Source organism: Artemia franciscana, chromosome 10 (genome assembly GCF_032884065.1).
Source record: "Artemia franciscana chromosome 10, ASM3288406v1, whole genome shotgun sequence".
Lineage (NCBI taxonomy): Eukaryota > Metazoa > Arthropoda > Branchiopoda > Anostraca > Artemiidae > Artemia > Artemia franciscana.
Genome location: NC_088872.1, coordinates 39,987,573 through 40,014,814, shown reverse-complemented (window position 1 = coordinate 40,014,814; position 27,242 = coordinate 39,987,573). Strand labels below are relative to the sequence as shown.

General features: G+C 34.8%; 1 protein-coding gene across 1 annotated transcript in view; it reads right to left on the bottom strand.

Moving 5' to 3' along the window:
• Positions 1-27,242, bottom strand: part of LOC136032184 (phosphatidylinositol-3-phosphatase SAC1-like) — a 59,409-nt gene that overhangs the window by 8,044 nt on the left and 24,123 nt on the right. Inside the window, exons 5-12 of the mRNA XM_065712381.1 lie at positions 21,538-21,669; positions 19,946-20,060; positions 18,525-18,712; positions 15,926-16,081; positions 12,176-12,255; positions 7,214-7,451; positions 4,557-4,793; positions 2,016-2,102 (exon numbers count right to left, since the gene is read on the bottom strand). Of these exons, the coding sequence (XP_065568453.1) occupies positions 2,016-2,102; positions 4,557-4,793; positions 7,214-7,451; positions 12,176-12,255; positions 15,926-16,081; positions 18,525-18,712; positions 19,946-20,060; positions 21,538-21,669 (1,233 nt within the window). The remainder of the gene's footprint in view (positions 1-2,015; positions 2,103-4,556; positions 4,794-7,213; positions 7,452-12,175; positions 12,256-15,925; positions 16,082-18,524; positions 18,713-19,945; positions 20,061-21,537; positions 21,670-27,242) is intronic.

Genomic DNA, 27,242 nt, shown 5'->3' with positions numbered 1-27,242 from the left:
CTATTTCTCTGGAAAACATCTAGCAAATCTGCCTCCATTTTCCGGAGCACCAATGCTTCAGGACCATATTTGACCACTGTCATCACAATAGCCCCAATTATTCTAATCTTGGTTTGCAGACTTATCTTCCTACTCTTCCAAAACTTTTTTTAACAGTGGAAAAACACCCAGGACCTTGGCGATTCAACTTTTAACGTCTTCACTGCACCCACCGTCTTTACTAATAATAAAACCAAAGGAAGTGAAGCTATCCACTTGATCGATCTTTTCGTTACCTAACGTCAACTTCTCTTCACTTATTTCTAGCCTTAGTGGCTTAGTCTTCGTAATACTTTCAAACCTATTTTGGCACCCTGAGCTTTCAAAACCTCTAAAAGTTCATTCATTTTGCTCACACTTTTATCTAGGATACTTAAATCATCAGCCAAATCTAACTCCAAGAAAGTTTTTCTTCCCCAATTGATTCCATGTTCTCTCATTGCCTTTCCTATGCTCCTTAAGACACAGTTCATCAAAATGATTCATACAAATGGGGATAGAGCAAAACCATGCCTTATTCCTGATTTAGTACGAAACCAGATACCCCCCTTTCCTACCTTAACCGCAGCAGTGTTATTCTCGTACATGGCACTAATCACTTTCACGTATTTGTCTGGTATACGATTCCTTCTAACGTTGGAAACCCTTAAATGCAGGAGAGTTACGCTGTGCCTCCGATTTGCAAAAAATGCAATAGCAAAGCCTCGCACGCAAAAGCATTTTCCCCAAAACTTCACTTCCCATCCAGATTTCGGCCACTTCAAGCTGTTTACAAACCCAATCCTAATTTCTCTTCCATTCACTGCTTTACCTCCATAAACGAAAAAACCTTTATCCACTTCATTACAGAAAAAAAAAAATATCCAACTAGTATATCTTTTTTGGCTTATTTTATTGGGTGGTGGTGCTACCCAGGTTTTGGTATTTATTTGCTTGTCCCTCCCCCTTTTTCAGTGTCGCTTTAATAAATATGTTACATGTATTTATTTTAATCTTTTAGTTTATTATGACCAGACATATTTTCTTAATTTTTCCAATTGACGTTTTTCAGTAAAATTGTTGACCAGCGAATGACTATTCATTCTAATCAATTTTTTTTCATTTTGCAGTCTTGTGACAATTCCTGTTTTTTATGATATTCTTGATTCCGAAATCCGAATTCGGCCATTCAGGCCTTGTGATAGCGATTTTTTGGAATAAATATCTTATCCTCAAAAAAAAGGAAAAAAACAAAGGCATTTGAAACCAGAAATGATAAAAATATTTCTCATTCAGTTGACAAGTATAAATAACCAAACAAAGTGGGTTTTTATATTTATGTTTCATCATAATCAATAATTGTGATGAAACATAAATATATGCCTAGCGTTTAAAGAGTTTAATATATATATATATATATATATATATATATATATATATATATATATATATATATATATATATATATATATATATATATATATATATATATATATTGGAACCAAGGCTGGATTTAAAGCTTTGACACTACGAGGCTCAAGCGTTTTTGTCCCTCCATTTTTTCGAGATTTTTGGAGAAATGCCCGATATTTCGAAAAATTTGAAGCACTGAACAGAACGCAACTGATGAGCCAAAACAATGAAAGAAAGATGTGACACCGATTTCTCAGCTGCCATTCTCGGGAGATGTCTGACTGTTTATAATTGGCCACAGAATTCCTGGGTTGTTTCAAAATCATCTTTCCGTGAATAGGCAGCGCGGTGGCGGAGTGCATCTGGTACTTTAAAGATAAATCACAACAGTTTATTTTTTGTTAAGAAAAAAAATCCCTCGTTGATAATTTATTGCACCCCCCGGCATTGTACACGCTAGGCAAGGGCCTAGTCGTGGTAAATCCTGGCCTGTTTGAAACTGGAAATTAAGGAGACAAAAGAAAAACAATTACATCCTAATTCCAAGGGACTTAAAAAAGGTAAAATCAAAAGAAACGACTTACGTAAAATTTCCAACCGCTGACTTCTGTACTTAACACAGGCACCCCACCATCAACGGTCCAATGGCCATGGAAAAAGTCAATAGCGTCCTAAATAAGGATAAAGACCCATAGAATCAGTCAATTGATTCACAACTTAAAACTCTTCATCAAGAACCGAAAATTAATAGTCCCATCTGGTAAACTTTTTTGTGTGCGTTCAGGAGATTTTTTTATTATTATTGATTTATTTTTTCAGTTTTCACACAATATGTTTTTTTTCAATAATATTTTGACAAGTACGTTAACACATACACAAAAGAAAGTAATTAGTTTAAAAAAAATTATATTTTGAGAAGGTTCAAGCCTGGATCATTCCTCTGGGTACAGCCAGGGATGAGAAGGTCTGATACAAAAAAGATTAGTACAAATGGTACGGACCCAGGGTGTAGGGTGGGTTACCCGGTTTGAATCCCCCTCGAAATTTTTGTCCAAACCGTACAATAGTATCAAAAATGCTTATAAACAAATTTTTGCAAACAATCATCTTGATAATCACTAATCTATTGAAGTCAGTGGGTCATACGTTGTGGGACTTGTATTGTGAAACAGGAAACATAATGTGGTCACAAAACAGTTTGTTTTGTCAGTTTAGTTTCCAACCTTGTTAAGTTAAGAGCGATTCGAGAAATGAAAAGGAAATGTGATATAACACAGTTTTTGTTTTTTTTTTGCACCCAAACAATGTTGGCGGGTCGCCTGCGGATTGTTTATCTGCCCCTACGAGGTTAAATAACACGGAAGCGATTGCTGATGCTCAGGTTAAACTTGAGGACGCTAAACTCGATTGACATTTCAGTCCACTCGACACAGTCATCTCGCAGCACGCTATTACCCGATCTTATATTGTTCTAGACGACATCGGACAATTTGTCCACAAATCGTCATCACTCGACACAGCGTCCAAACTTCGTCTGCTAAAGAGTCCTTGGACTCTAGAGTCTATAGAGTCTATGTAATTGAATGCTACATAAGTCACCAAAACATAGTTTAAAAAAATATGCTTAAACCGCAAAAAACTTCATTTATGTTGCGGATAAACGGCAGGGTAACATTATCAACCAGGTATAGACACAGCAAGGGCAGCGTAGGTTCAGGAAAATCATTAGAAACTGAAGCCGATTGCTGAAATTGTCATATTCTGTGGAAGGCAAAATCGTCGTTTAGATTTCGTTTTGTAGATAGTTAGTTTACTTGACAAAAACTCTTGGTCGGCTGTTTAGGTAAATTATGTACATAAATACGTATATGCTTGTTTGTTAATGCGATCTCAAAGATACAAAAAAAGTGTCCTTTAAAGATACAAAAATTAGTATTCCTAGTGGACGCATCCTCGTTTGCAAGGGGCGGACTGACGGTTTCCAAGGTTGACCGTTACACTAAGTCCTCGGGATATTTTTAACATACCCCCTCCCAGAACAAAAATCTTGGGTACAGCCCCGGTACGGACCTATTCAGGATTAATTTTTTCAAGGCAAAGATAGTCAGGCTATCTTTAGAAGTGATTACCTATCCCTCTGCGAACATTATGTATTCTTGTATTCTGCGAACATTGTTGAAAATTTGAAATGAAGGTTATGCAAATTAATCGAAGTTCATCAGTCTGAATAAAACCACTTCAGGACCTCTAGTTGACAAGAAAAGCGTTTACAATGTTATTACATCCTGCAGGAGTTGTAAACTGATATGAAACTGACATCTTGCATTCACAGGTAATTATGGGAATTAAAAGAAGAAGCAATGATCGCTAACTCTCCGTAGGGAGATACGGAGCTACTTGGGATCAATGTTTTGAGAATTGTTATGTACTGTTAATAACTCAAATAAAAAAGAACTATTAACTTGAACTTTATACATTCTGAGCTAAAGTACACATTTCCTCGTTAGGCCTGTTTTTTCCCATTTCATAAATTGAACCAGAGTTCAGACTTGAAAGAAATGTTTTAGCCACACACTCTGATGTACCACCAGAAGATACCATTTATCTTCAACATATTAAAAAAGTGCATTACCAGGATGATATCATGAATGGTAAGTCCAGTTCAGTTAATTAGTCCTTGCCTTGTTTTTTTTTTATTTCAAATTCAATTTTACTGAGAGGAGACAGGAATTTTCAACATTGATCATAGACAAAAGTAGCCCGGATGTTTTTGTCGGTAAGTCTTTCTTCTTTGCTTTCTTAACATTAAAAGTGTTTTTTGAAATTAGTAAACCTTCAATATAAACTATCGCTATTATATTACATTTAAAAAATTTTTCTAAATGATAGAAAATTTGTATTTCATTAATATATTGATATTATCTTATCTATAATTCCACTTATATTATCATATGTTAGAAATAAATATTGTAATTTTTAATGGTTAAAGCAATCGATCAAAAAAAAATTTCGACAAACAGACAGTGATTCGCCCCCCCCCCTCCATATCTCGAAATACTTACTCCCAAACACTAAAAAAACATTAGGAAAAAATTCAAAAAATAAGAAAGAAAAAAAAGGCTAACCTGTCTGAATCCATCAGCAAAATTGTTTTTGTAGTAGCGCAAGAGCGAGTTATATCCGTCTTTAAGAGCTCCAAATTTTGTTCGTTTGCCCGTCCTAGTGTAGTCCGTCTTGAGAGCCCCTGTTCCTGAATACTGACAAGATATAAAGTCTGCATTGTCAGCCCATACATTCTTGAAACTATATTCGAAATTCTTATGATTCACCAGGTTGCTACCTTCAGATAATATGCCCAGGCGCTAGAAGTAAATATAGAGCAATGTTACTCTATTTCTACTGTTGTAAACAAATCAAACTGTTATCGATTACTCAAGCTATTATAGAATAATTCATGTGAATTATATTGAACTGAAGCGCAGCCGAAAAATCTAACTGAAAGAACATGAGTTAAACGTACTCTCATTGAAGAGGTTGTAAATAAGTCCCGTTTTTGAGTTGGTACTATTAGGCGTGTCTTTTGATTCTTTTTTCTTTTGTGAGGTTTATCTTTTTATTTCTTATCATCCATTTTATTGTATTTGCTTTCCTTCTTTTTGCACAGAGGGCGGCTGAGTGCAGGTGTTGGCCGAGTTAATAGTAATAACGAAGTATTTATAACCCACATCAAAAAAAAAATTTATGGCACTTGTGGAGTAATTGAAAGAAGAAAAAGAAAAACTACAAACTAAACTAGACACCAACATAAAAGTAATTAAAATAATAAAAAATATCATTAATAAAACATTGACAACGATTAACCAACTTCAGGAAGGAACAAATGCACAGGAGGGTCATATTGAGAAGCAAGGCAATGCAGGCCATTCGACTGAGCATCATGAAACACTCCTGAGATATCCACTCTTAAGTGTTTTCGTTAGTTTCTGATCTTCGCTAGTTTAAATTTTTCCTCGTGTATTAGTTTTGCTTTGTTCTTACTTTTTCATATATTAAAACGTTATCTAGAGTAGTTTTTATTTAGGGTCGCGTTGTTCTTTTGTGGGACACTATTGGTTATGCGAGAAAAAAAAATGTTAAATGGGCGGAAAGATCATGCATGGACCCTAGACAACTGGGATTGTTAAAATTACAAAAGAATATGTATTAACTCAAGGTAAGGAAAAATATAGAGCAAACGACGCAACGCGTCAACGCTACCAACCCTCTAAAGTTTTTTTTTTCATTTTTATAATTAGTAGCTAGTACTATTAAATAGTTGCTTGTATGACCTTAAGTTTTATAAAATGCTTTGACAATACTCAAGTTACCCAGTAAATAAAAATATCACGAATAACCAGTTTTGGAATTTTTATCTGAAACACAAAAATTTGGAAGAGCTAAATTTAATAGCTAGTTTTCTGCTTCCGTACCAGGTGGTTTGTAGCTCAAGGAGTTATGCACCTCAATTTCCATAAAATAACACTTATTAACACCAAACAGTACCCTTAAAAGCAAAATTCGCTTCCAGCATTTAATAGCGCATACACCCGTGGAGAGGCAAAGGCGACGGGATAAAATCTCGATTAATCTTGGATCAAAGGATCCCTCCCCACATTTTATTTTGATGATTGCACTTTTTTCTCTTCTTTGATCTTCTTGCCCGTCATAGAGATGCTCTTCTATCCTCTCCTAGAGGCTCGAACATGTCTGACCCACCTAGACACTTAAAACCCGTAAAAAAAAGGTAGGTACATTTCAAATAATTATAAGTATGTAAAAAAAGCTACTTAAACAAATATAGCTAATTTTCAAACATAAAGGAAACTAGATATATTAACCAATGGCAATAAATTAAATTTCGGCTCTAAATTAACCGAACGCAGCTGGATTCATCACTGATTTGATTGAATAAGATTACTTAAGTGTAATACAGAATCCAGAGAGATCCTCTATTCCACATCAGTATTGGGGAAGAAAATTTAAGGTTATAATTGAGAAAAAACTCAGTTGTTCAATTGTGGAATGTTTTCAAGAGAGTAGGAAAAGAATAGATAGGAAAATCAGAGAGGAAAATAAAGAAGGAAAATGAGAGAGTAGGAAAATGAACTAATCTTATGCAACATAAGCCTCTAATCTAAGAAGCATCTATAACCTTAATTGAATTTGCCATGAAGTACACACAAGCTTTTTAAAAGACTCCTAGTTTTTTTTTGTTTTTTTGTGGTTTTTTTTAGATTCTTCAACATCTTTTTATCCATCATGTGTGTATCATGACCTCCAACTTGACCTATCTTATGCCAATTTAGGAGATTTTCTATTTAAAGACTGTTCCTACTTCTCAGTAGTATAAAACGAGCCGCTTTGATTAAATGGGAAGAACTTTAGTCGATATTTTTCAGGAGATGATAGGTTTAAATCTCCCTCTCGGTCGATGTTTAATAACAAATTTAGCTTATGAATCCAGTTTACTTGTAGTAGAGAAAATATCCTGTCGTTATGAATTTTTTTGTTCGTAATTATATATTTTGTTTAACCTGGTAAATTCTATTCTTAATACCTATTTTTCCAATGAGAAGAAAATATTGGAGTGTGTCTCCAAGGCACAATTCCAGCAGCATAACAATCTTTCCAGCAATCATAAATGAAACCTGAATGCAAGATATGAGCACAAAAAAAAAATAATATGCTTAAGTCGACTGCAAAATAAAGATAAGTTAAGAATAATAAGGGTAGCATAAGATACCTCCAGAACAGCTTCTAGATTCTTGTGAGCCAGCATGCTTTGGACAACATTCGTTCTGTCTAAGCAGTCGATACAGTTAGTCCTGAACGTACCTTCTTGCCTACGGATCACCAGTCCTTCGCTTGATAAATGAAGATAGCCAAAGTTCTCAAAGTCTTGACTAATTCTGTCAATCAAAATAGATAGCCGATCCCAACGCATTCGACGACATTCATGATGGAAGTCAAATGCTTCATACCTAAAGCATGAATTAATTTGAAAAAAGATTAAAAAGTAACAAACAAGCAATTAATATCTTTTCTGGTACCAGCATGAAGAAGTAATTAAGCATGAAGCAACACGAAGAAGTAATTTATGTCTTTTCTTGTACCAGCGTGAAGGATTACCTTATTGATCGTATATACGTAAATATAGTTATTGTACCTAATGGGTATGTGCTTCTATCCATATAATTACCTACTAACATTAAGAAAGTACAGTGAGTTGAGTCTACTTTAAGCAAATCGTAGACGGTGTGTCAAATCTATACTACTGCTACCTATGTTCCAGATGCAACAATTTTCTTACGTAGATGTCAGTGAAAACACCTGAGCAGGGAAAATATATAGCCATCTAAATAAATTATCAATTTATATCCAAAGAAGTTATCAAATATCCTTAGTTCATACTGGTGCATTTTTATATAAAAACAGACATTTTGCATGATCTCTCAAGATCTATCCGTCACTTAACGTCTGTTTCAGCGTTACGACGGGTCAGCGCAAGTGGTGTTTTAACTCACCCAATAAACCGCATGTAGCAAAGAACCTAATTTTTAAATTTAAAAAAGGATTGTGATGAGAAATTAGTTTTGGCTACAAGATGTAAGCTAACAGTACATGCTGAAAAACATCCAGATCACTGTAAACTCCATTTGGATAAGAAAGCAGTACACAAAAGGCTATTCTTGCAAATGTTTTACTTGGTTGAGTTTGTTTGAGAAAGCTTCGTTGCTTTATCATATGATAATTAGACAATTTACTGTTGCCAATGGCTTGGTTGCCATTGGTTACCGATCATGTAGGCAAAAAGTACCCTGATTACAGTAAACACCATTTGGCTATAAAAGCTCCACAGACAAGGCTAAAAGCTTGCAAACAATTTGGCTCAGTCCAATTTTGCTTTCTGCGCCTTAAGAGATGAGTGGGACCGGTTCGGCCGATGGGGCCAGTTTTATGTTTTGCTCCATCCGTTATAGGTGAGCCACTTTGCATGAGAAAACGAACGGAGCTGTGTAACTTAAGAGATAGACAGGGAGCTGTATAGAGACACCGTTAACCTAGAGGCACGCCAAATTGAAATAACGATCGTAAAATCCCGAGTTTAGCCAACTGGTTCCTCAACTTTAATAATTTCCCCGTTATTTTGCTTAACTCTTGAAACTACTACCATGATTCAACAATCTAAAAATTAAGTAGGTTAACAGTAAAATTTTGTAGAATCCACCGCAACTCTTTTTCTGTCTCTATGGTGTGCTAACACTTAGAACTCAAACATTATAGCCTCTAATCAAGAGGCACGGCCAAATAGTCATAGCAGCTGGCGAGCGAGTAAAGTTCAAATGTATATTTTCAAATTTGGATTAGATTTTACTGACAATTACAGATATCTGCTTTTACAACGCACTTTACAGCCGTGTAAGAAGAGTCAAATTTTGATAACTGGAATTCAGATTGCAATATTAGGGAGGAGGCGGCAATAAAAAAGAACCAAAAGGAAGAAGAGAAGAAGTATTTTCAAGATAAAAATAGCCATATTTATTCAATTCGTATATATTTTTAACTAGCTTTTAGGCTAGAATTTCCCATAATTACATGTTATACAATTATACTGATGTTATTAAATAAGTTATTGAATAACTTAGGTTATCAAATTCATTTGAGGATTCCCGTTCTCTAACTTTATGTAAAGCTTCAGCTGTTTTTCTTCGATGGTCTCTTCGACGGAACTGCAACGCCCTAGGATGTTGACAGAATCCAGTATTTCATTTTCTGTCATATATGATTTATATCTGTTATTTGAGTTTTTTTAGCTCTACGAAAGAAATATTCAAAAGTTAAAATAGCAAAAAGCTTTTGTCAGTGTTGTCCTATTCTTCGCTACTATTCAAACAGTTCAGAGTGTCTGCCTATCCCGAGAAGTAATAAATTCAAACCGTAGAGTAACCAAACCAATCGTTTTACCAACTCTTTTGTTCCTTTTTTTCGACATTTTGAACAAGTTTTTCAACATTTTAAAAGAAGTTACTTATTGTTCTAATTAAACAACCCTTGTGTTTCACGAGTCGTTTTTAAAGAATTAGGACAAAATTTAAACTTTAGCGTAAAGAGCGAGGTGTCGAGGATGGGGGGAGCCCCTTCGTATAATTCCTGTTCTTTTTAAGTTTTAATATTGCTTCTTACATTCAGTTGAAAAATCTTGCTTTTTTTAATTAATTTCCGATCGTTTTTTAAATAAAGCTAGGAAATCAGGCTCAACCACCACGGAAAAATCCGCCTACCCATTGAAATATCCTCTGAAAAATTCAATCCTGGTGAAAATTTACCCTGGACAATGTCCCTTAACACCTCCACACATAAAACTGAGTCAGTAAAGAGACAGCAAGATATATAAAGAAGCTTCGTATTGGAAGTCTGGCAAGTTCCCCCAGTGTACCGTTTCCCCAGTAACATAATTTTATAGCTTAAATGCCTTTCTTCAGGGGCTGTTGGGGGCCATGTTATCTCCAAAGATATAGTTATTAGGCCTTTCAGTTATGCTGAACAAAATAGCAATCTCAGAATTTTGATAAAAACAACAACAAATAAACACACATCCGTGAACTTCTTCAGGCAAAAAGTACAACACGACCACATTTTTACAAATAGGAGCTTGAAACCTCTACAAAAAGGTTCTCTGATACGCTGCATCTGATGGTGTCATTCTCATTAAGATTCTGTGCATTTTAGTGGGGTTTTCCACATTTTTGAAAAATCAGGCAAATTTTCTCAGACTGGTAACTTTTGATGGATATAAATAAACTTAATAAAACTTAAATATTCAAAATCAGCATAAAAATCCCATTCTTTTGATATATCTATTGGTATCAAAATTCCATTTTTTACGAGTTTCGGTTACTATTGAGTCAGGTCGCTCCTCAATTACAGTTCATTACCACGAATTGTTTGATATTTTCTCGATTCCTTCTGTTGATTCTTTGTTGTGGTTGGGTCCAACCCTTACTAATCACTGTTTCAGATATTTCTAAAAGAATACAATTTGGATATGCAAAAATTATTCGCAATCGAGGGAAATATAATCATGACGGACGCTGGCGAAATTCTATGTATTGTGATCATTCAGTCCTTTACACGGCAGGAATTTTCACCATCCTGAGAGAAAGTGATTTAAAAGGAATCAGGAGCAGTTACTTCAGATGAATGTTCCTTCTGTTCATTCCTCCTTCGACACGTATTCTAATTAACAAATATAATATACTTGACTTAACATTAAAGTTGGAAAAGCTACACAGGAAGCTCGCATGTACGCTTTTGACCGACATTCTCCGCATAATCGTATCCTTGGTTCGTTTTCATTCAGTGTTTTTATATATATTTCTTAAAAAGCAACTAAGGATAAACCGAACCATCCCTACTCAACGTCTTCGACATAATCTTAAGTAGCTGTGAGAGACAGGTCTTTACATTTTATTCTCCAAACCAGCAACCTCCTGCAACCAGGCACACACAACGACGTGCCATATTCATCAGCTTCACACTAGAATTGTTGCAATAAGGAACAGCAAATTGTCCAGGATGCATGTACTTGGAGTAACACAAGGATAAACTTGAAGAATTAATTAGTACAACTATTCACTGACAATGTGACCCCAGCAGAGAATATTATGATCTAAAAATATTGGATCGTTGGCCTTCTCCGTCACAAGTGATATTTAAATAGCAATCCTAACAGAAAACTCAAACGAGATGAAACTAGCAGCTGACTGAATTTGGAACTGTAGCCGGGAAACTTCAGTTGATTTTGGGTATTTTAACTTCAAATGATGGTCGTTTATAAATACGTTAATTAAAATTTTATAATCAAAGCCTAATTATGGAATAAAGTAAAGTATTTCAATACAATCTATCGAATATTTCCTTTTCCTGTACATCACCAGAAAAATAGCTCAAAACACAACAAAATAACTGCTTGTTATAACAGCTGGCAGTTTCTAAATAGCTGCCGTACGCAATATTCATCAGCTTCACACTGCCTATATTCATACATGCCTATATTCATCAGCTTCACGCTACATCAAGGATTGTTGTAGTAAGGAACAGTAAATAGTCGTAGATACATGTAATCGAAGTAACAAGAGAACAAACTGGACGAAATAATTAGCAGAACTATTCACTCGAAAGGTGACTCCTGCAAAGAATACATTTATAAAAAAAAATAAAGAAAACACAGCTTTGTTAGTCTTTTCCGTCACAAGAGACATTTAAACAACAATCCTGTCTGAAAACTCAGACACGATGAAACGAGCAGCTGACAGGACTTAATTCGTTCGATTTAAGTTGTTTTAAATTAAGTATGTTTATTAAAATTTTATAACTGGAGCCTAACTATTGAATAAAGTAGAATATTTCAATACAGTTTATCAAATCTTTTCTTTTCCTTTAAATAAACAGAAAGATAGCTCAAAACAATATAGGCCAACTACTTGAAACGAGATTCGGAAAACTTTAAAAGGGTAAAAAAAAAAAAAAATTAAAGAAACATGCAGGATCGCAACAGCGCAGACCTAACTTCTTAGTCTTTTAACCGAAATGAACACCGTTTTCAATAATATTTTAAGAATTTTACACCAAGTTTCTTCGCTGAAGATTCATCAATAGAACCTTTCTACTTAGCTATTCTAAATTATTTGTACAGGTCTCTTACCTGAGCAGATCGTTATTATACGTTTGAATCAAAGTCTTGTAATGACTGGCTAGTCTTCCTTCAGATCCTTTTTGGTCAACCTGGAAAAGAAAAAAATATGAAGGACGAGACACATTCCAGCAAAGAGAACAAGTTTTGATAAATATTTAAATGAAAGCTTCAGTGAAGATGTACAGCAGATTAGCATATCAAGTTAAATGTTCAATTGCACGAGAAAATATAGAAGAAAGATGACATAATTCACTAAATTTTTATCACACTATTTAAAGCATGAAAACTAATACACAATCACTGGCTTTTAATTTTTTTTTTCTCCTCTTTATATTTTTGCTTTCGTTCATTATCTTTTAAAAAGCGCCATATTGTATTTTTGGCTTATTCACTTCTCTCATTTTATTAAGTTAAAAATTGGCCAAAGAAATTAATTGTTTTAGCATTAGGAACGATATTTGAGTAGTTCAATAACCAAACTGATTAACTTTGCGTAAGAAACAACGGAGGAAAGTGACAAAAAGATGTATTGATAAAATCGTATAATTAGTTTTACTAGTGATTTTGAGTGGATAAATTTTATAAACAGTTCAAATAAATAAATAGTTTAAATAGAATTTTTGAATAGAACTTGATAAAGTGACTTATCTTAATTGGTATCTTAGTATTCTTAGTCTTATCTTAGTATTCAGGCAATGACAGGCTATAGTTCTGCTGGTTCACAAGGAGGGGAAGGCGTGGCCTCTTCTAATCGTCATATACACAAATTAGGACAAGACAAAATATGTTCTCCACATTTTGTGTATAGACTTCCTAAGGTGTAGAATTCTTATGACTCTGACAAGACAAACTAAGGTTGGGCTTTACGCAATAGGTATCAAAGACGCACACGCATCGACCGGAGCGTTTGTAAATAAGCTGTAAGGGTGTGAACTGATGGTGATCATCTCATGAAACCCGCTTAGAAACTTGAAAGTGTTTTAACAGAAAGCAAGACGGACCAATTTGAGAAAAATATTTAGCGTTTTAGTATGGACGAAATAAAATGAAAACTACTGTTGCCACTATTGGTACATGGTTAATAGAGTTAGAGAACCTCAAAATAGACTTAATTGCGCTGGTTAAAACTTGAGTTTCAATTTCAATTTTCTTTTGGCTTGGATTTCACTCTACTTTCCTGACAATGAACATACTATTTTGTTTTAAACTTTTTTATTAGTAAAATATTTAGGGCTAGGCTACGAAGCAGATCATAACCAAGTTTAAAAAAGTAAATACATACGCCTATCGTGCCCTTCCTCAAAAGAGTTTCTTTAATATTATGGCAAATGCAAAACAACAATGAACAAAATACAAAATATAAAACACAACTAGAGCTTTTACTCAGATTTATATCATCAAGTTTAGCCTTTACTGGGTAACGCAAGATGGCCCAGCCATTTATTGTTTTTTTTGTGTTTTTTTTTCTGTGTCGGTGTTTGTTTTTTTTCAGAGAAGAGCTTCAAGTTTTTCAGAGAATTTTCAGAGAATTTTCAGAATTTTCAGCTTAAGTTTTTCAGAGAATTAACTTCTCTTAATCTTTGGTTTCGACGGTGTAGCTATGTCGGCACTCTACATATATACCCTTTAACCTGATCCCTCAAAGGAAAATCACGACAAGATCTTTGCCAGAGCTAAATAAAACCCTTTACAAAAACACTTGTGTTAACTACCTTCCTTGAGAAATGAATGGGTATCTTAATAGAAAAAAAAAGAACACTCAGCTGTAAACTGGAACACAAAGCAAGAGCCTTTAGCGGGCAGTCAGTTGTAGTATGGAGCATAATACAACAAGACATACTACAAATGTCAGTTGAATCAACACTTTCAGTTGAATTATTTTCCAACAAGTACTTAATCAAGAATACTTATGCTTGCTTCCTCCTTACATTGTTTACACTCTAAGCATCGTATTGCCTGATTCTTACAAGAATTCAGCAGAAAAAAAAGCTGGCGCTACAAATTAATATTTTTCAATTCTGTTCATTGAGTTGCTATGCTAACCGTGAGCCTTTCTATGTCTATATTAAATAAAAAAAAGAAAGTTTTTTCAACTGAAAGTAAGGAGCGACATTAAAACTTAAAACGAACAGATAATATTCCATATATGAAAGGGGTTGTCCCCTCCTCGACGCCTCGCTCTTTACGCTAAAGAGTTTGACTCTTTCTCACAACTCTAATTTTTAAATCAATAAAAAACTTTAGCGTAAAGAGCGGGGCATTAAGGAGGGGACAACGCCTTTCATATACGAAAAAATTTCTGTTCGTTTTAAGTTTTAATGTCGCTCCTTACCTTCAGTTGAAAAAACTTGTTTTTCTGTTTAATTTCTGAACATTTTTGAATTAATGCGTGTGATTTGAAATAATTTGAATTAATGAAACGCAATCTTATAGTTTTGATCGAACGATTTTGGTAAAAAAAAGGGGGTGGGGGAGGAGGCCTAGTTACCCTTCAATTTTTGGTTACTTAAAAAGGCAACTAGAACTTTTTATTTTTCTACGAAAATTTTTATTAGTAATAAATATACGTAACTTACGAATTAATTTACATAGCAAACTTCTTTATTTGTATGTTTTTACTACGAGGGGGTTCACCCCCACGTCGATACCTCGCTCTTTGCACTAAAGCTTGAATTTTGTCCCAATTCTTTAAGAATGACCCCTAAATCACAAAAGCCGTAGAATAAATAGTTGAAATTACTAAAAATACTTTAGCGTAAAGAGCAAGGTATCAAGGAGGAGACGAACCCCCTTATATATGTAATAATTTCTGTTAGTTTTAAGTTTTAATGCTGCTCCATACTTCGAGTTGATTTTTTTTTTCTCATTTGTTTTGTTAAAATGATGCCAGAAAATCCTGCGCACCCTTCATGGAAATTCTATTGCCTTATGATAAATTCCTCCATGGAAAGATCCTCACACGTACCCCCCCCCCCCCCCACTGCGAAACAGTCCCCCCGAAAACGCCTGTACACTTCCCAATAGCCATTACTATAAGTAAATAATGGTCAAAGTTTGTAACTTGCAGCCCCTCCTCTGGCGACTGTGGGGGATTAAGTTGTCCCCAAAGACATAGTTATAAGGTTTTTTGACTATGTTGAACAAAATGGCTATCTCAAAATTTTTATCTCATGATTTTGGGAAAAAAATGAGCGTGGGAGGGGGCCTAGGTGCCCTCAGATTTTTTTGACCACTGAAAAAGGGCACTAGAACTTTTAATTTCCGTTAAAGTGAGCCCTCTGGCGACATTCTAGGACCGCTGGGTTGATACGATCACCCCTGGAAAAAAAAGCTAAAAAAAAACAACAAATAAACAAATAAACACGCATTCGTGATCTGTCTTCTGGCAAGAAATACAAAATTCCACATTTTTGTAGATAGGAGCTTGAAACGTTTAAGGTGGGGTTGTCTGATACGCTGAATTTGATGGTGTGATTCTTTTGATACTATTGGTATTAAAATTCCGTTTTTAGAGTTTCGGTTACTATTGAGCCGGGTCGCTCCTTACTACAGTTTGTTAGCAAGAGCTGTTTGATAAATAGGTCGTGTCTCTTTTTTTTCATATATATTAGAGGAGTTAGATAAGAGCATTCTGACCCCTCCCCCTCACACACACAGATATATTTCGAATATGTAGAGACTCGTTGTGCATTTCTTCAATCCTCATAAACGAATATCTTTATCTAAAAATATAAGGAAAAATATGATAAATTTACTTACCAGGTTGAGAAGAACTTGTTGACCATATTGAAGGACTTGCTCCTCAAAATGTTTCGTAAGCGCTAAAATATGTTCTTTAAAACTATCTATAACTACACTGGGTTTATATTTCAAGTTCGGCAGTTGATTCCAAAAAAGTGGTATGGAGCCACGAGTCTAGAAATAAAAAAAGTCCCATTTATACTCTTAAGAGGGCAGTCTAGTCGAATAATTACAATAAAAAAAAACGCATTCTAATGCTGCCATGTGCAAATCTACTCAGAAAATCATTTGAAAATATAGTATTAAGTCACACACATGGTCGTACCAAGGTGGGGTAGGGGGGGGGGGGGTCTACTCGGTTTGGCCCTCTCCCCTCCCTGTAATACTTCTGGGGATCGTAAATTGAAAGTAAAAATCTTAATTAAAATAAGACTAGACCTATTTGAAACCGTTCGACGAAGTCCAAGAGAGAATTTCTTTTTATTCTTCATTGTTCATTGTTCATTCTTTTGGTACTCCTCGGAAACAATTCTTCTTGCAGTCAGCCTTCATACAACAAAATCCCGTATATAGACATAGGCATGGGGATAAAAGAGTCCCCTATACATATATTTAATAGGGTGTTTTAGTGACAATTTTACAGGTGCAAATGGATTATTACGAGAAATAATGACAATTATCAGAATAACAATATATTTTTTCTTTGGTGAGTTTATTTCATTTCTCTTATGACATTTCCCCTTACCAAATGCCACTCCCCTTTATAGTATTTCTCCTTAAGATAAAATATGATCATAAGCGACATCCTACAATGAGTGTACAGATGCCAAAGGAACATCAAAGCAAAAGATGTTTTTCCAAAATGTTGTAAATACACGAAACACATTATTGATGGCTAATAGGCTCAGAGCTTACAGAACATCAACCTTGCGCTGATGTGACCTCAGCTCAAAATTAGTTGTTGTCAAAAGGGCGTAAGAATACACAAAAATAAGCTTGGGAATTACAGGATAAGTACCTTAGGCCAAGGGATCCTTAAAGACAAAAAAGATGTCCGGGTTAAAAGAGTTTAGGTTAGGAAATGGGCCAAAAACCTTGCAGTAGGTCCTCTTTCACTAAACCAAAAGTAGCATTTGAACTACTAAGATGTATGTTTTGCCTCCATATGAAATCGAAAGAAAATGAGCTTGACAAATTTTGCTCGTACTAGCCCATCTGATTCCTCCACCACAGGGCTTCGAAGCTGAAAAAAACAAGACTTCCAGTGAAAGCTTTTGGAGACGTGGAATGGAGGAAAAGCCTCGATGGATGAATGCGTGTCAGCATGACAGGAGGTCAAACAGACCCTAAAGGACCAAGAAATCCAAGAGTGAAAAGGCCAAAAGGACCGATCTATGTCTTTGAGGTTTTACTCCGAAGCTAAAGAGTTTTTTTTTGGTGGGGAAGGGGGGGATTAAATTTGGGTTGAATAAAGAGGATTTGAAGAATTTGTTGTTGGTAAGAGGGAATGTTGGTAAGAGGGAATGTTGGTAAGAGCCTATGTGTGGCTGTGTGAATGAAAATCTCTTTCATTTTATATCCGAGTGTGAGAGCTGTCCGAGTTGCGGAATGAATGTTTTGGACAAGTGTTTGCGAGTGAATAATGGGTAATTGAGCAGATGGCTGAGAGGAACGCATGTATTATTCAACAGTTGTGTAAGTTTCTTCGTTTAAGGTTTAAATATAGGGAATTACGTTTGAGGCGATTGCTTGTTATGGTTTTTAGGAATTGAATCTCATTATGGCTGTTGTTTGTCGACTATAATGTTGGACCTTGCCGTGTGTGTTTTTTGTTTATTTATTTTTCTTGATTTGAAATACTTGAATTTGAATTTTGTTCCTCGAGCTTTGTTTGTATTTTGTGCTGCTATGGCCCACAGGCTTTTTTCAATAAATTTTGTCTTATCTGTAACACTCCAGCCATTTGTTTGTTCTGAGGGAGCAGTAGCCCCGCTCTTATTTGTCGTCATTTCTGTTCGTTTTTAGTTTATTCATTCATAGCAACATCTTTCATTTTTTGTTGATTCGTTTCAAAGTTTGAGTTATTATGTTACTTAATTTCTTATTATTTTGGGTCTTAATATCACCCTTTACTTTTCTTTGAAAAACTTATTTTATTCTTTTTTATTGGTATAAAATAGAATTACGGTATCTTAAATTTTGCATTTCTGCTGATTTGCTGGCAGTGCTAGAAATTGCGCTGTCATATTGAAATGAACAGCATATGAAATACCCAACATTGATATCTAACATATAATATTTCAATTTGGCGCAATCGGCCCTTGAGTTTAAAGCCCGTCAGGATAAAAGCAATTTGGGTAACGATAATGTGTTAGAACAAAAAAAAAAGATAAAATAATTTCATAGAAAAAAAATATAAAAGCGCATATATCGGAAGTTTACGTCTTTTATTTCTTATAGTATTTCTTTAGCCTATACACTTTTTATCAAAAAGCTTTCCAAACAACATTCTCAGCATTCTATAAAACTATAAAAATAGCGGATAGACCAAATAAGTGAATAGAACTTGGGACCCGAAGCACCAAAAGTGGGGAGGGAAATTAACAAAGAAATTTACCTGTACAAAGGCAGTTTTTTGACCATCATATTCTACAATCTGTTCTGTTTCAACAAAATTTGCAACATGTCCATCTAAATTAATGCCTCTTGTGTAGAATCGAGTTCCAGCATTGTATCGGCTACGTCGTGATATTACAGCCCAGTTGAACGAATTCCTTCCCACGCTACATACTTTTATCGAAATAACTAAAAAAAACTCATACTGAGGATGGGGGCATTTAAGAGGCTGAGTCTCCTCAGGAAACTCTTTTGTCAGTTCAAACACATTTACACTATTATAGAAAATATATTAGGAAGATTTATTTTCCTATTTAACTAAAAAAGATTGGTGATGTTAGCAAAATAATGACAAGTACGACTTCCTCTTCTTTATCCGTTTCTTTTCATTCTGTCGTTATTCAACACAGACCCACACCCAATAAGAAATTCCTAATGAATTTTCTAAATTACAAACATGCAGTATATTTTTACTCTCGTTACAAATAAAGTTACCAAACGCAGCAATTGAAAAATAAATTTAAACTAGCTATAACTAAAATAGCTTTGTGAAATAAAATTGCCCTTCTATAATTAAAATTCATTCTATGAGACTTGCTATATACTTTGTACAAAGATTCAATCAACTTTCATGCTAAATTAGATATTTTTTTCAAAAAATACTTATGTATAAAAAGTTTAAAGCTCCTTTTTGCTTAGGTTTTGACTATTTTCTCCGCCAGTGCCCAGCTTCTAGATTCGGTATTATTCATTTTGTATTCTCTTTTTGTGTACTTTGTAGTTTGTTTTTTGGTTGTTTTTTTTTAACTTTGTACACATTTTTTGTGTGTATGGCCCCTGAACTTTTGAAATACATTGATCAAACTATCTATCTATCTGTGTTTCAAATCTCATCAAGATTAAATTACCTTGCAGTTGCTTTGCAGTCATTCTTTTGAATTAAAAATTACAAAATCTTTTCTATTATAGCATGGAAAAATACGAGAGGCAAAAACTTAGACAGATTGCAGACAAAAAATAATAGCAAAAACGCCCAAAAGACAGACAAACTCGTATTATTTAGTAAAAAAAAAAATTAAGACGAAGAAAGGTAAGAACATTTGGATCGCAAATGAGCAAAAACAAATGAAAGTAAGAACTGAAAAGTAAAAAGTAAAAGACACAAATTTTGAAAAAAATACATAAAAAGACTCAGCCAAACGCATCTTTTAGTGGAAAAAATTGAAAATTTACAAAGTAAATAAAAAGAAAGAAAAAAGTCATTTAAGTGAAGAGAGAAATGAAAACATAACATTTATGTTAAAATAGAAAATTGACAGGGGGAAAGGGAGTGCAAACTGAGGATATTTATTGCTTTTTTTGCTGTCATGATCTTTCATATACCAGAAGAAAAATAAAATAAAGCAATAAAAAGTAACTTACAGCCATGGATAACTGGAAGACTGTATTTAGCTACTTCTTTATCACCTCTGACAAAGTTTTCAATCAATTTGTAATTCCAAACAAACCGGTCGTCAGCTCGCTCAAACATTGACATCTGAAAAGGAAACCGGTTTAATGAAAGCTTGTTGCATGAAAAAAAAATTAAGGAAACAGGAAAAAAAGAATAACTTTTAAATGAAAACAAAAGAAACAACTTAGAATTACGGCTCACAAAAAATCGAACCATATAACCCTTGGCAATCAGATAATGGAGACTACCTTGGATTAAACTGAATTTTAATGTAATCTGGCCAAGTTCAAGTTTTATATTTTTTTTTCAAGTTTCGGTATCGAAGCGCTTGATTGAGTCTCAACTTTACAAATTCATCAGGATATCCTTTAAAAACAAAGATTACTAGCAATAAAATAAAAATAAACACTGTCGAATAAGCAAACATTAAGTCATTTCTCAGAAGTCAAGACTAATTTAACAGTATAAAGTTCTTAAGAATATTCAAAAATTAAAAAATAAAAGTATATAAGCGAACAAAAAATATTTTAGAACTGTTTTTCACAATATGACTCGGACAGTAAAATAAAAAGCACCAACGAAGAAAAGAATTTCCTTAAAAATTATGCCCAAAATATCAGATTTCTTAAGGTTTACGTCGCCCAATTGAATTTTGTATGTTAGTTTCCTGCACCCTCATGATTCTAATATTTCAGCGCAAGACGAGAAGTATGGCTTCAATGGCTTATGGAGATAAATGTGGCCTAACAATCTAATATTTCAACGAAAGATGATAAATTTTCTATCATTCAATGGCTGAGAGTCAGCTTTATCCGCCTATTGCATTAAATCCTTGAAATTTGATCCAAATCTTTTTAGATGGAAAAAACATTGAAAATAGACTGAAAATCATCGAAAAAGGAAACTTGTCCTTTTTTGGTAACCTTAGATCATTCTCTAAGAAAAAGTCTATTTAATATTACAATCCTTGTTTTTTGAAAGAATAATTCTGAGATTAATGAAGAGAGGCAAATGTGTCTTGTACTTTCGGTGTAAGATGCAACAAACGCATATTTTAAAATTGTATGTTTCACAGGAACATAAATCTGAAAAGATACTTGAAGAAGTGGTTTCAAAAATCTGAACGTTTCTTGTTAGTTTGGTTTATTACAAATGTACATGTACTCACTTAGGCCTATCGGTTTGTTTCGTTTAGCTGTGGACTTTACACTGTATAACAAGTAATTTTTGAACTATATCTCTCTGAGCAGATCAAGTATGTATGAAATGTTAATGCTAAATTGAGTCAACACTGAGAAAGTTTTCTTTACACCTTCTTCTAATGTGTGCCAGAATTGTCACTTTCAACAAGAGCCACATGTTAGTCACAACTACATTCACAAAAAAAAATCCTATTTCCAATTAAGAACTTCGCAAAGTAGGTACGAGTATTTCTGGTCGCTACTCGATAATGACTCAAATTACAAAACTGAGAGTTAGGAGATGAGCATTTTGAGAATCCAGGAATTATCCTGCAGATAGTCTAAAGGGGACACACCGACAAATATAACTTTAAACTCACCTGACGGAACTCAGGAGCTATAAAAGCTAGCCTTTGCATACTATGAGTCAAATCATAATTAAGCGAAAAATAGTGGTGTGGAGTATCAAGGACATTTTTTACCATTGAGATCAAAGCAGCATCATCTGCAGCCTGAAATATACAAAATATAATTATATCATAGACAATAATAATAGGATTGTTAGCATGGTCATTATATGAAAACATAGAGGAATATGGGTTGAAACCATCCCAGGCTCATTTAGAGACACCCTTTTCAAAAACTTACTGCCAACTAAGCCCCCCCATTCAAACCGTTTCCCTTCCGGTTTAATGTTCTTCTCTTCATATTTAATAGCCTTTAGGTAGCCCCATAGTTTCTGTCCATTTTTACACCTATCTCAAAACAATGAAAAAAAGTTCCCCAAAATGATTATTAAAATGTTATATTTTTCTCGTATTCATCCATATTTGTTGTACTGTGTTAGTTTGGTCGTCGACGTTCACTAGCCATTTATATCCCCTCCGTGTGTCACAAAATAAAGCTTAAGAGCTTTGACCAATGCCTTGTCCCAGAAATCGATAACATCGAGGTATCACCAATTAAAAATTTACCATTTTTTTGGTTTTGTTAAATTTTAAGTAAATTTATTTATGTATAAGTTTTTTTCTAATTTGTTACCTACATGTTTTCCGGAAATTTACAAAGAAAGGGATCATAGTTGTGAAACTAGAAATGTTGAATTGGTTAGAAGGCATGTTCCAAATACTACCGCATCTAAATTTGCTACAAGGTATATTGGTCCTGAAGTCTGGAACATGCTTCCGGCGGAAGTAAAAGGTATGAAGGCTCTTGAAGAATTTCGAGTGATTGACTTGGGAGCGAGTATATGCTTGTGAGTGTTAAAAGATAAATTGATTCGTGTGCTGATTGAGGTGAGTGTCAGTATATGAAAGGAAGCATAATGGATCATTAAGCATGAGTGTAGAATTCCTACAATTTCCTTGAGAGAATATATTATCTTTATAATGTTGATTAATTGTTTATTATGGGTGGGGAGGGTAGGAGGAGTCAGAGAGTTTTTTCGAGGAAGTGTATTAGTGTATTAGTAGTCAAAGTGTCCCTTTTTTGGGTCGTCCCAAACACGCTAATATACGTCGGAACCTATTTTGAAATTGTTAGTATTATTTGCAGTTTCGCCCATTTGGCAAAAATATGAACCATTTGTAAAAAAAAGTCAAATCTTAAAGAATTCCTTCAAAGCACAACAGAAACATGTAGCAGCACCGCCCCATGTGCTTTATGGGGGTTATATCAGGTCTTTTGGCTTCAAAATAAGTAATTAAATCGCTAAAAGTTGGTTATATTTAAAATCTGATAATGAATACGGATTCACAGATTCACTGTTGAATTTGAATACAGATTCGAAATTCAAAAATCAGATTATCGTTAGAACTATGAAGTCGATACTAGAATTTCTGAGAAACATTGTCAGATCAAAAAAGACAAATATGAAAAACCTGAATATATATATATATATATATATACTCTCATTACTGTGGTGACCTGGGAGAGTTTAAGCTACATCATTTTTAAAATATGTACAGCTTTTTGTCTATTTATCGTCCGTATTATTTTGTTGTTACTTGATTCTCTTTTATGTAAGGTTTAAAAACGCCCGAAAAGACCTAATAATAGTTCCTACTGTAGTTTTATTGAAGATTGACATCATTTCGTTTGCCTCTCATTTCTCCACAATACCAAGATAGAGCATGTTCCTGTTTAGAATCACTCTGCGATTCAATGCCTATTAAGCCCTCTACATCATCACTCGTTGCCCAAGATTTTATTCCAGAATCAAGCAACCCTACAGCGACGTCAATGTTCACCCCCCGCCCCTTAATAAAAGAGATCAAAGAGGCAATCAAGAAGCTGAGAAATCACAAGGCGTCAGGTACAGATTTTATCCCAGCCGAAGTATACAAAGCTGCTCTTATTCTCGCTGAGAAACTACACAAGCTCTTCTGCTCAATCTGGTCCCAGGAACGGTTTCCCCAAGAATGACAAGACTCAGTTATAATATCTTTCCTCAAGAAAGGCGACAGCACTGAATGTAAAAATTACATAGAGATATCACTGATGAGCATTACGGGAGAAATCTTTGCAATGATCCTCCTTAGCCGGTTCCGCAAAGTTCCCAACGAAAGAACCCGCCTCAACCAATCTGGTTTCCGAAACGGCGTGGGTTGTAATGACCGACTCTTCACCCTGAGACTGATTTATGAAAACAGAGCCAGGCATCGAAAAATCACCGTTGCTGTCTTCATCAGCGTCGTTCCAGCCGGTAATGTTTCCGAAACTCTTCACCCTGAGACAGAATTATGAAAACAGAGCCAGGCATCAACAAATCACCGTTGCTGTCTACATCGACTTCGGTCCGGCCGGTAATGAAAAAAGCAATGCTAAACTTCTAAAGAGCCAAGGTTAGCCCTGATTTCAGTACCACCGACCTGGATTATGCCAATGATGTTGTTCTTCTTGGTTAACCCGATGGTGAGGCCTAGAAGATTCCTCTAAAAGTCTCCAAAGTTGCTGCCCCAGTGGGGCTCAAGATTAATAATGACAAGAGTAAAGCTATGTCTAATACTCCTGATATAAACTCTACCCATATAACCCTTAACCAACGACAGAATGAAGTGAATAAATTCAAGTATGTCGGATCGTATATCGACATCAACAGCGAATGTAGCGAAAAAAGACAATCTCGCACTGCATCAGCTTCCGCTGTCTTCGCACAGCTGTGGAAGCCTTTATGAAAAGGAAGGTAATCTACCGGAAAACAAAAATCCGTATATTAAGATGGTATCTATCTTACTGTACGGCTGCGAGACGTGGACCTTAAAAGTCATGAAGGACATGACTTTTGAAAAAAGATGCCTGAGGACCATACTGGGGTTACGTCTCGTCGACTGAATTCCAAATATGATCATCCGCCAACGATGTAACCAGAAGTACGACATCACAACTATTATTTGACCCCGTCCCTTGTCCTGGCTCGGCCATGTTTGCCAAAGAACGGCTGAGACTTTTACAAATCAAAGCCTACACTCAAAACCAGCACCTGATTGGAGGAAAGGGCATGAAGGACAAGGCTCAACTGTGTCAAATCTGACCTCGAGCCGATTGGCGGGTTCCAGAGACATGGTTGCACATGAGACCCTTCATAGCTCCAAATTGCCACTCCATTGACCCAAGACCGTAACCTGTGGTATTCAACAGTCTACCAGATCCAGTCGCCAGGGAGAGCTACATAGCCGAGTTCTGATCCAAGTACAACCATAAAAAAATTTTACTTGTAAGCTATGGAAATCAATGTTTTTTTAATGCAAACGATTTTTTTATCATGTTCGCTGTAAATTCTATTCTAAAGACTTTGCAATAACTAATTATTGCACGGAAACTGGGGAACCAGTGCAGGTAAATATGCCAGTGAAGCTAATTTCTTTTAAACTCTATTTTCACAAAAAAAAAAAACACTTTCTTGACAATCTAATTGCTGAAAGTCGGATTATGACTGATAATCCAAATTACAAGAAATTCTTTTTCTTTGATAATCTTACAATACAAATTCAAAATTCTTATTGTGAACTCAAAAGCTCAATAGTCTTGAAGCATGTTATTTGCCTTTCAAAACATTTCACAATAAATCCCTGACACTTAATGAAAATTCGTTTCAGAAAACTGGCATAGTGTCAAAGTATTTCTGTGCCTCTTCTCTAATCAAATTTATGATTAAGAAATGTTTTAAAATTTATCTTTTTCCATTAAATTCATTTGTAGAGTCGTTCACGTATCAATCTGAGCATTTCTACTTTTGTTTACATCTATCGAGGTTGGACCATCGTGAAATTGAATCCTTCCCAGCTTTGTGCATCCACAAGGACACAACCTGAACCGAAGGTTAATACTAAAAAATGAAAAAAAATACAGTTTTCCGAAGTTATAAAACAACAAAAAAGCAGTCAAGTCCATGGCAAAATGAGCTTGGAAACAAACAAATTTGCTTCCATCGCATATTGATGTGGAATTGTCTCATTGAAGGGTTGTTCTCTCAAAGCCAATGTTAATTCTCCCAATCGTAGATACAGCGAATACTTTAAAGGCAGTAGCTAAAATCGACAAAAGATTCACGGCCTTTCAGGTCCATGTGATACACTGGGGACATAAATTATGTAATTACAGTAAACACATATTCCCACACTCAAGCACAAGACAAAAACACCAAAAACTGAGCAGTTCTCCTCCAAAAGATTATTGTATTTAAATAAATCAACTTCAACTTCAACTTTTTCTTTATTCAACTCAAAAAATACACGAACAATATTATGCCCCAACAGAGAGCAGAGCTCGTAAGGCTGGGACAGTGCAAAAACATAACAAAAAACATCAACATCTCATCGTAATAATGATTTCAAAATATAATACGGTAAAAGACAAACAAAATAGAAAAAAACTCACAAAAGATAAGTAAATATATAAATATCGGGCAGGAGGGGCGTGGGAGGCCATCCCAGACACAGGGACACAAAAAAAAACACACAAATAAAAAGATTGAATAATTTAATTTAATTTTCCATCATCAATGGTGAATAATCAAAATTTTAGCAAACAATCTTTAATATTTGCTTTTATAAATTTAGCTGAGATTTTTGGGATGGATCAAACAGAATTTTATCATTCAGCTTATAATTGTTAGCAATGAAGGGTATTTGGTATCTAATCGAAAACCTTGACCTTTCAGAACTTATAAAAGGAATTCGATACATCCTAGACCTCCGACAATCCGAACAAGGAAGTAAAATTAACAGAGATTTGTCATAGAAATAATTTTTAGAATTTTATAAAAATTAATTGATTTAGAAATCAATTAATTTTATTTTTAAATATTCTCAGCTGTTTGTTTTATGAACTTGTTTTAATTAGCATCTGAACGATTCAACATTTACCGATTGTTTTATTACAACCCAGATATTCGCTAAATAGGTTTAGGCTTTTCTGAATTCTTTCACTATATTTCTGTGGGAGGTGGGAATGATGGAGGAGTTTCTAAAACAATTGCTTTGCACATGGGGCACATGAAGAAATGGGAGCTAAGCACCATATTCTGATCTCCTTTTGCTTACCTCTCGATCAAACTTTTCTTCCGTCCAGGTGAGCCTCAGCATTCCAAATTTTCGTAAATAGTTTAAAGAGTAGTTATCTAATAGCATTTCATCCATTCTTAAGTAGCTCTTTCATCAATACTAGCTGCTTTCCCATCATTTGAAGGGTACTGGTAACTTCATAAAAATGAATTGAACCAACACACTGAATTGACTCTTTTTTTGGAGTGGGAGGGGGCAGACGGGGGGTTTAAAGTCTCTTGTCTTGGAAGATTAGTTGATCAATACTTGCAGATATTATGAACTCAAAACTGTCTGTTTGTTCGGAAACAGATATTGAGAATCAAATTTTGATTCCCAAAAGCGCTGGAAGTTACTTCCCTGAGCTGTTTATTTGCAAATTAGCCAAATCATTGGATTTCTCCCATAAATCAAATCACACATTTCATAAACTATAAATTACAACTTGGAAACTATACCATTGTCGTCCTGAATTGAACTTTACAGGAAGTAGCCGTGAAAGTTTGGTATTTAACCAAGCGTGTAAGCAGAGGAGGGGGAAT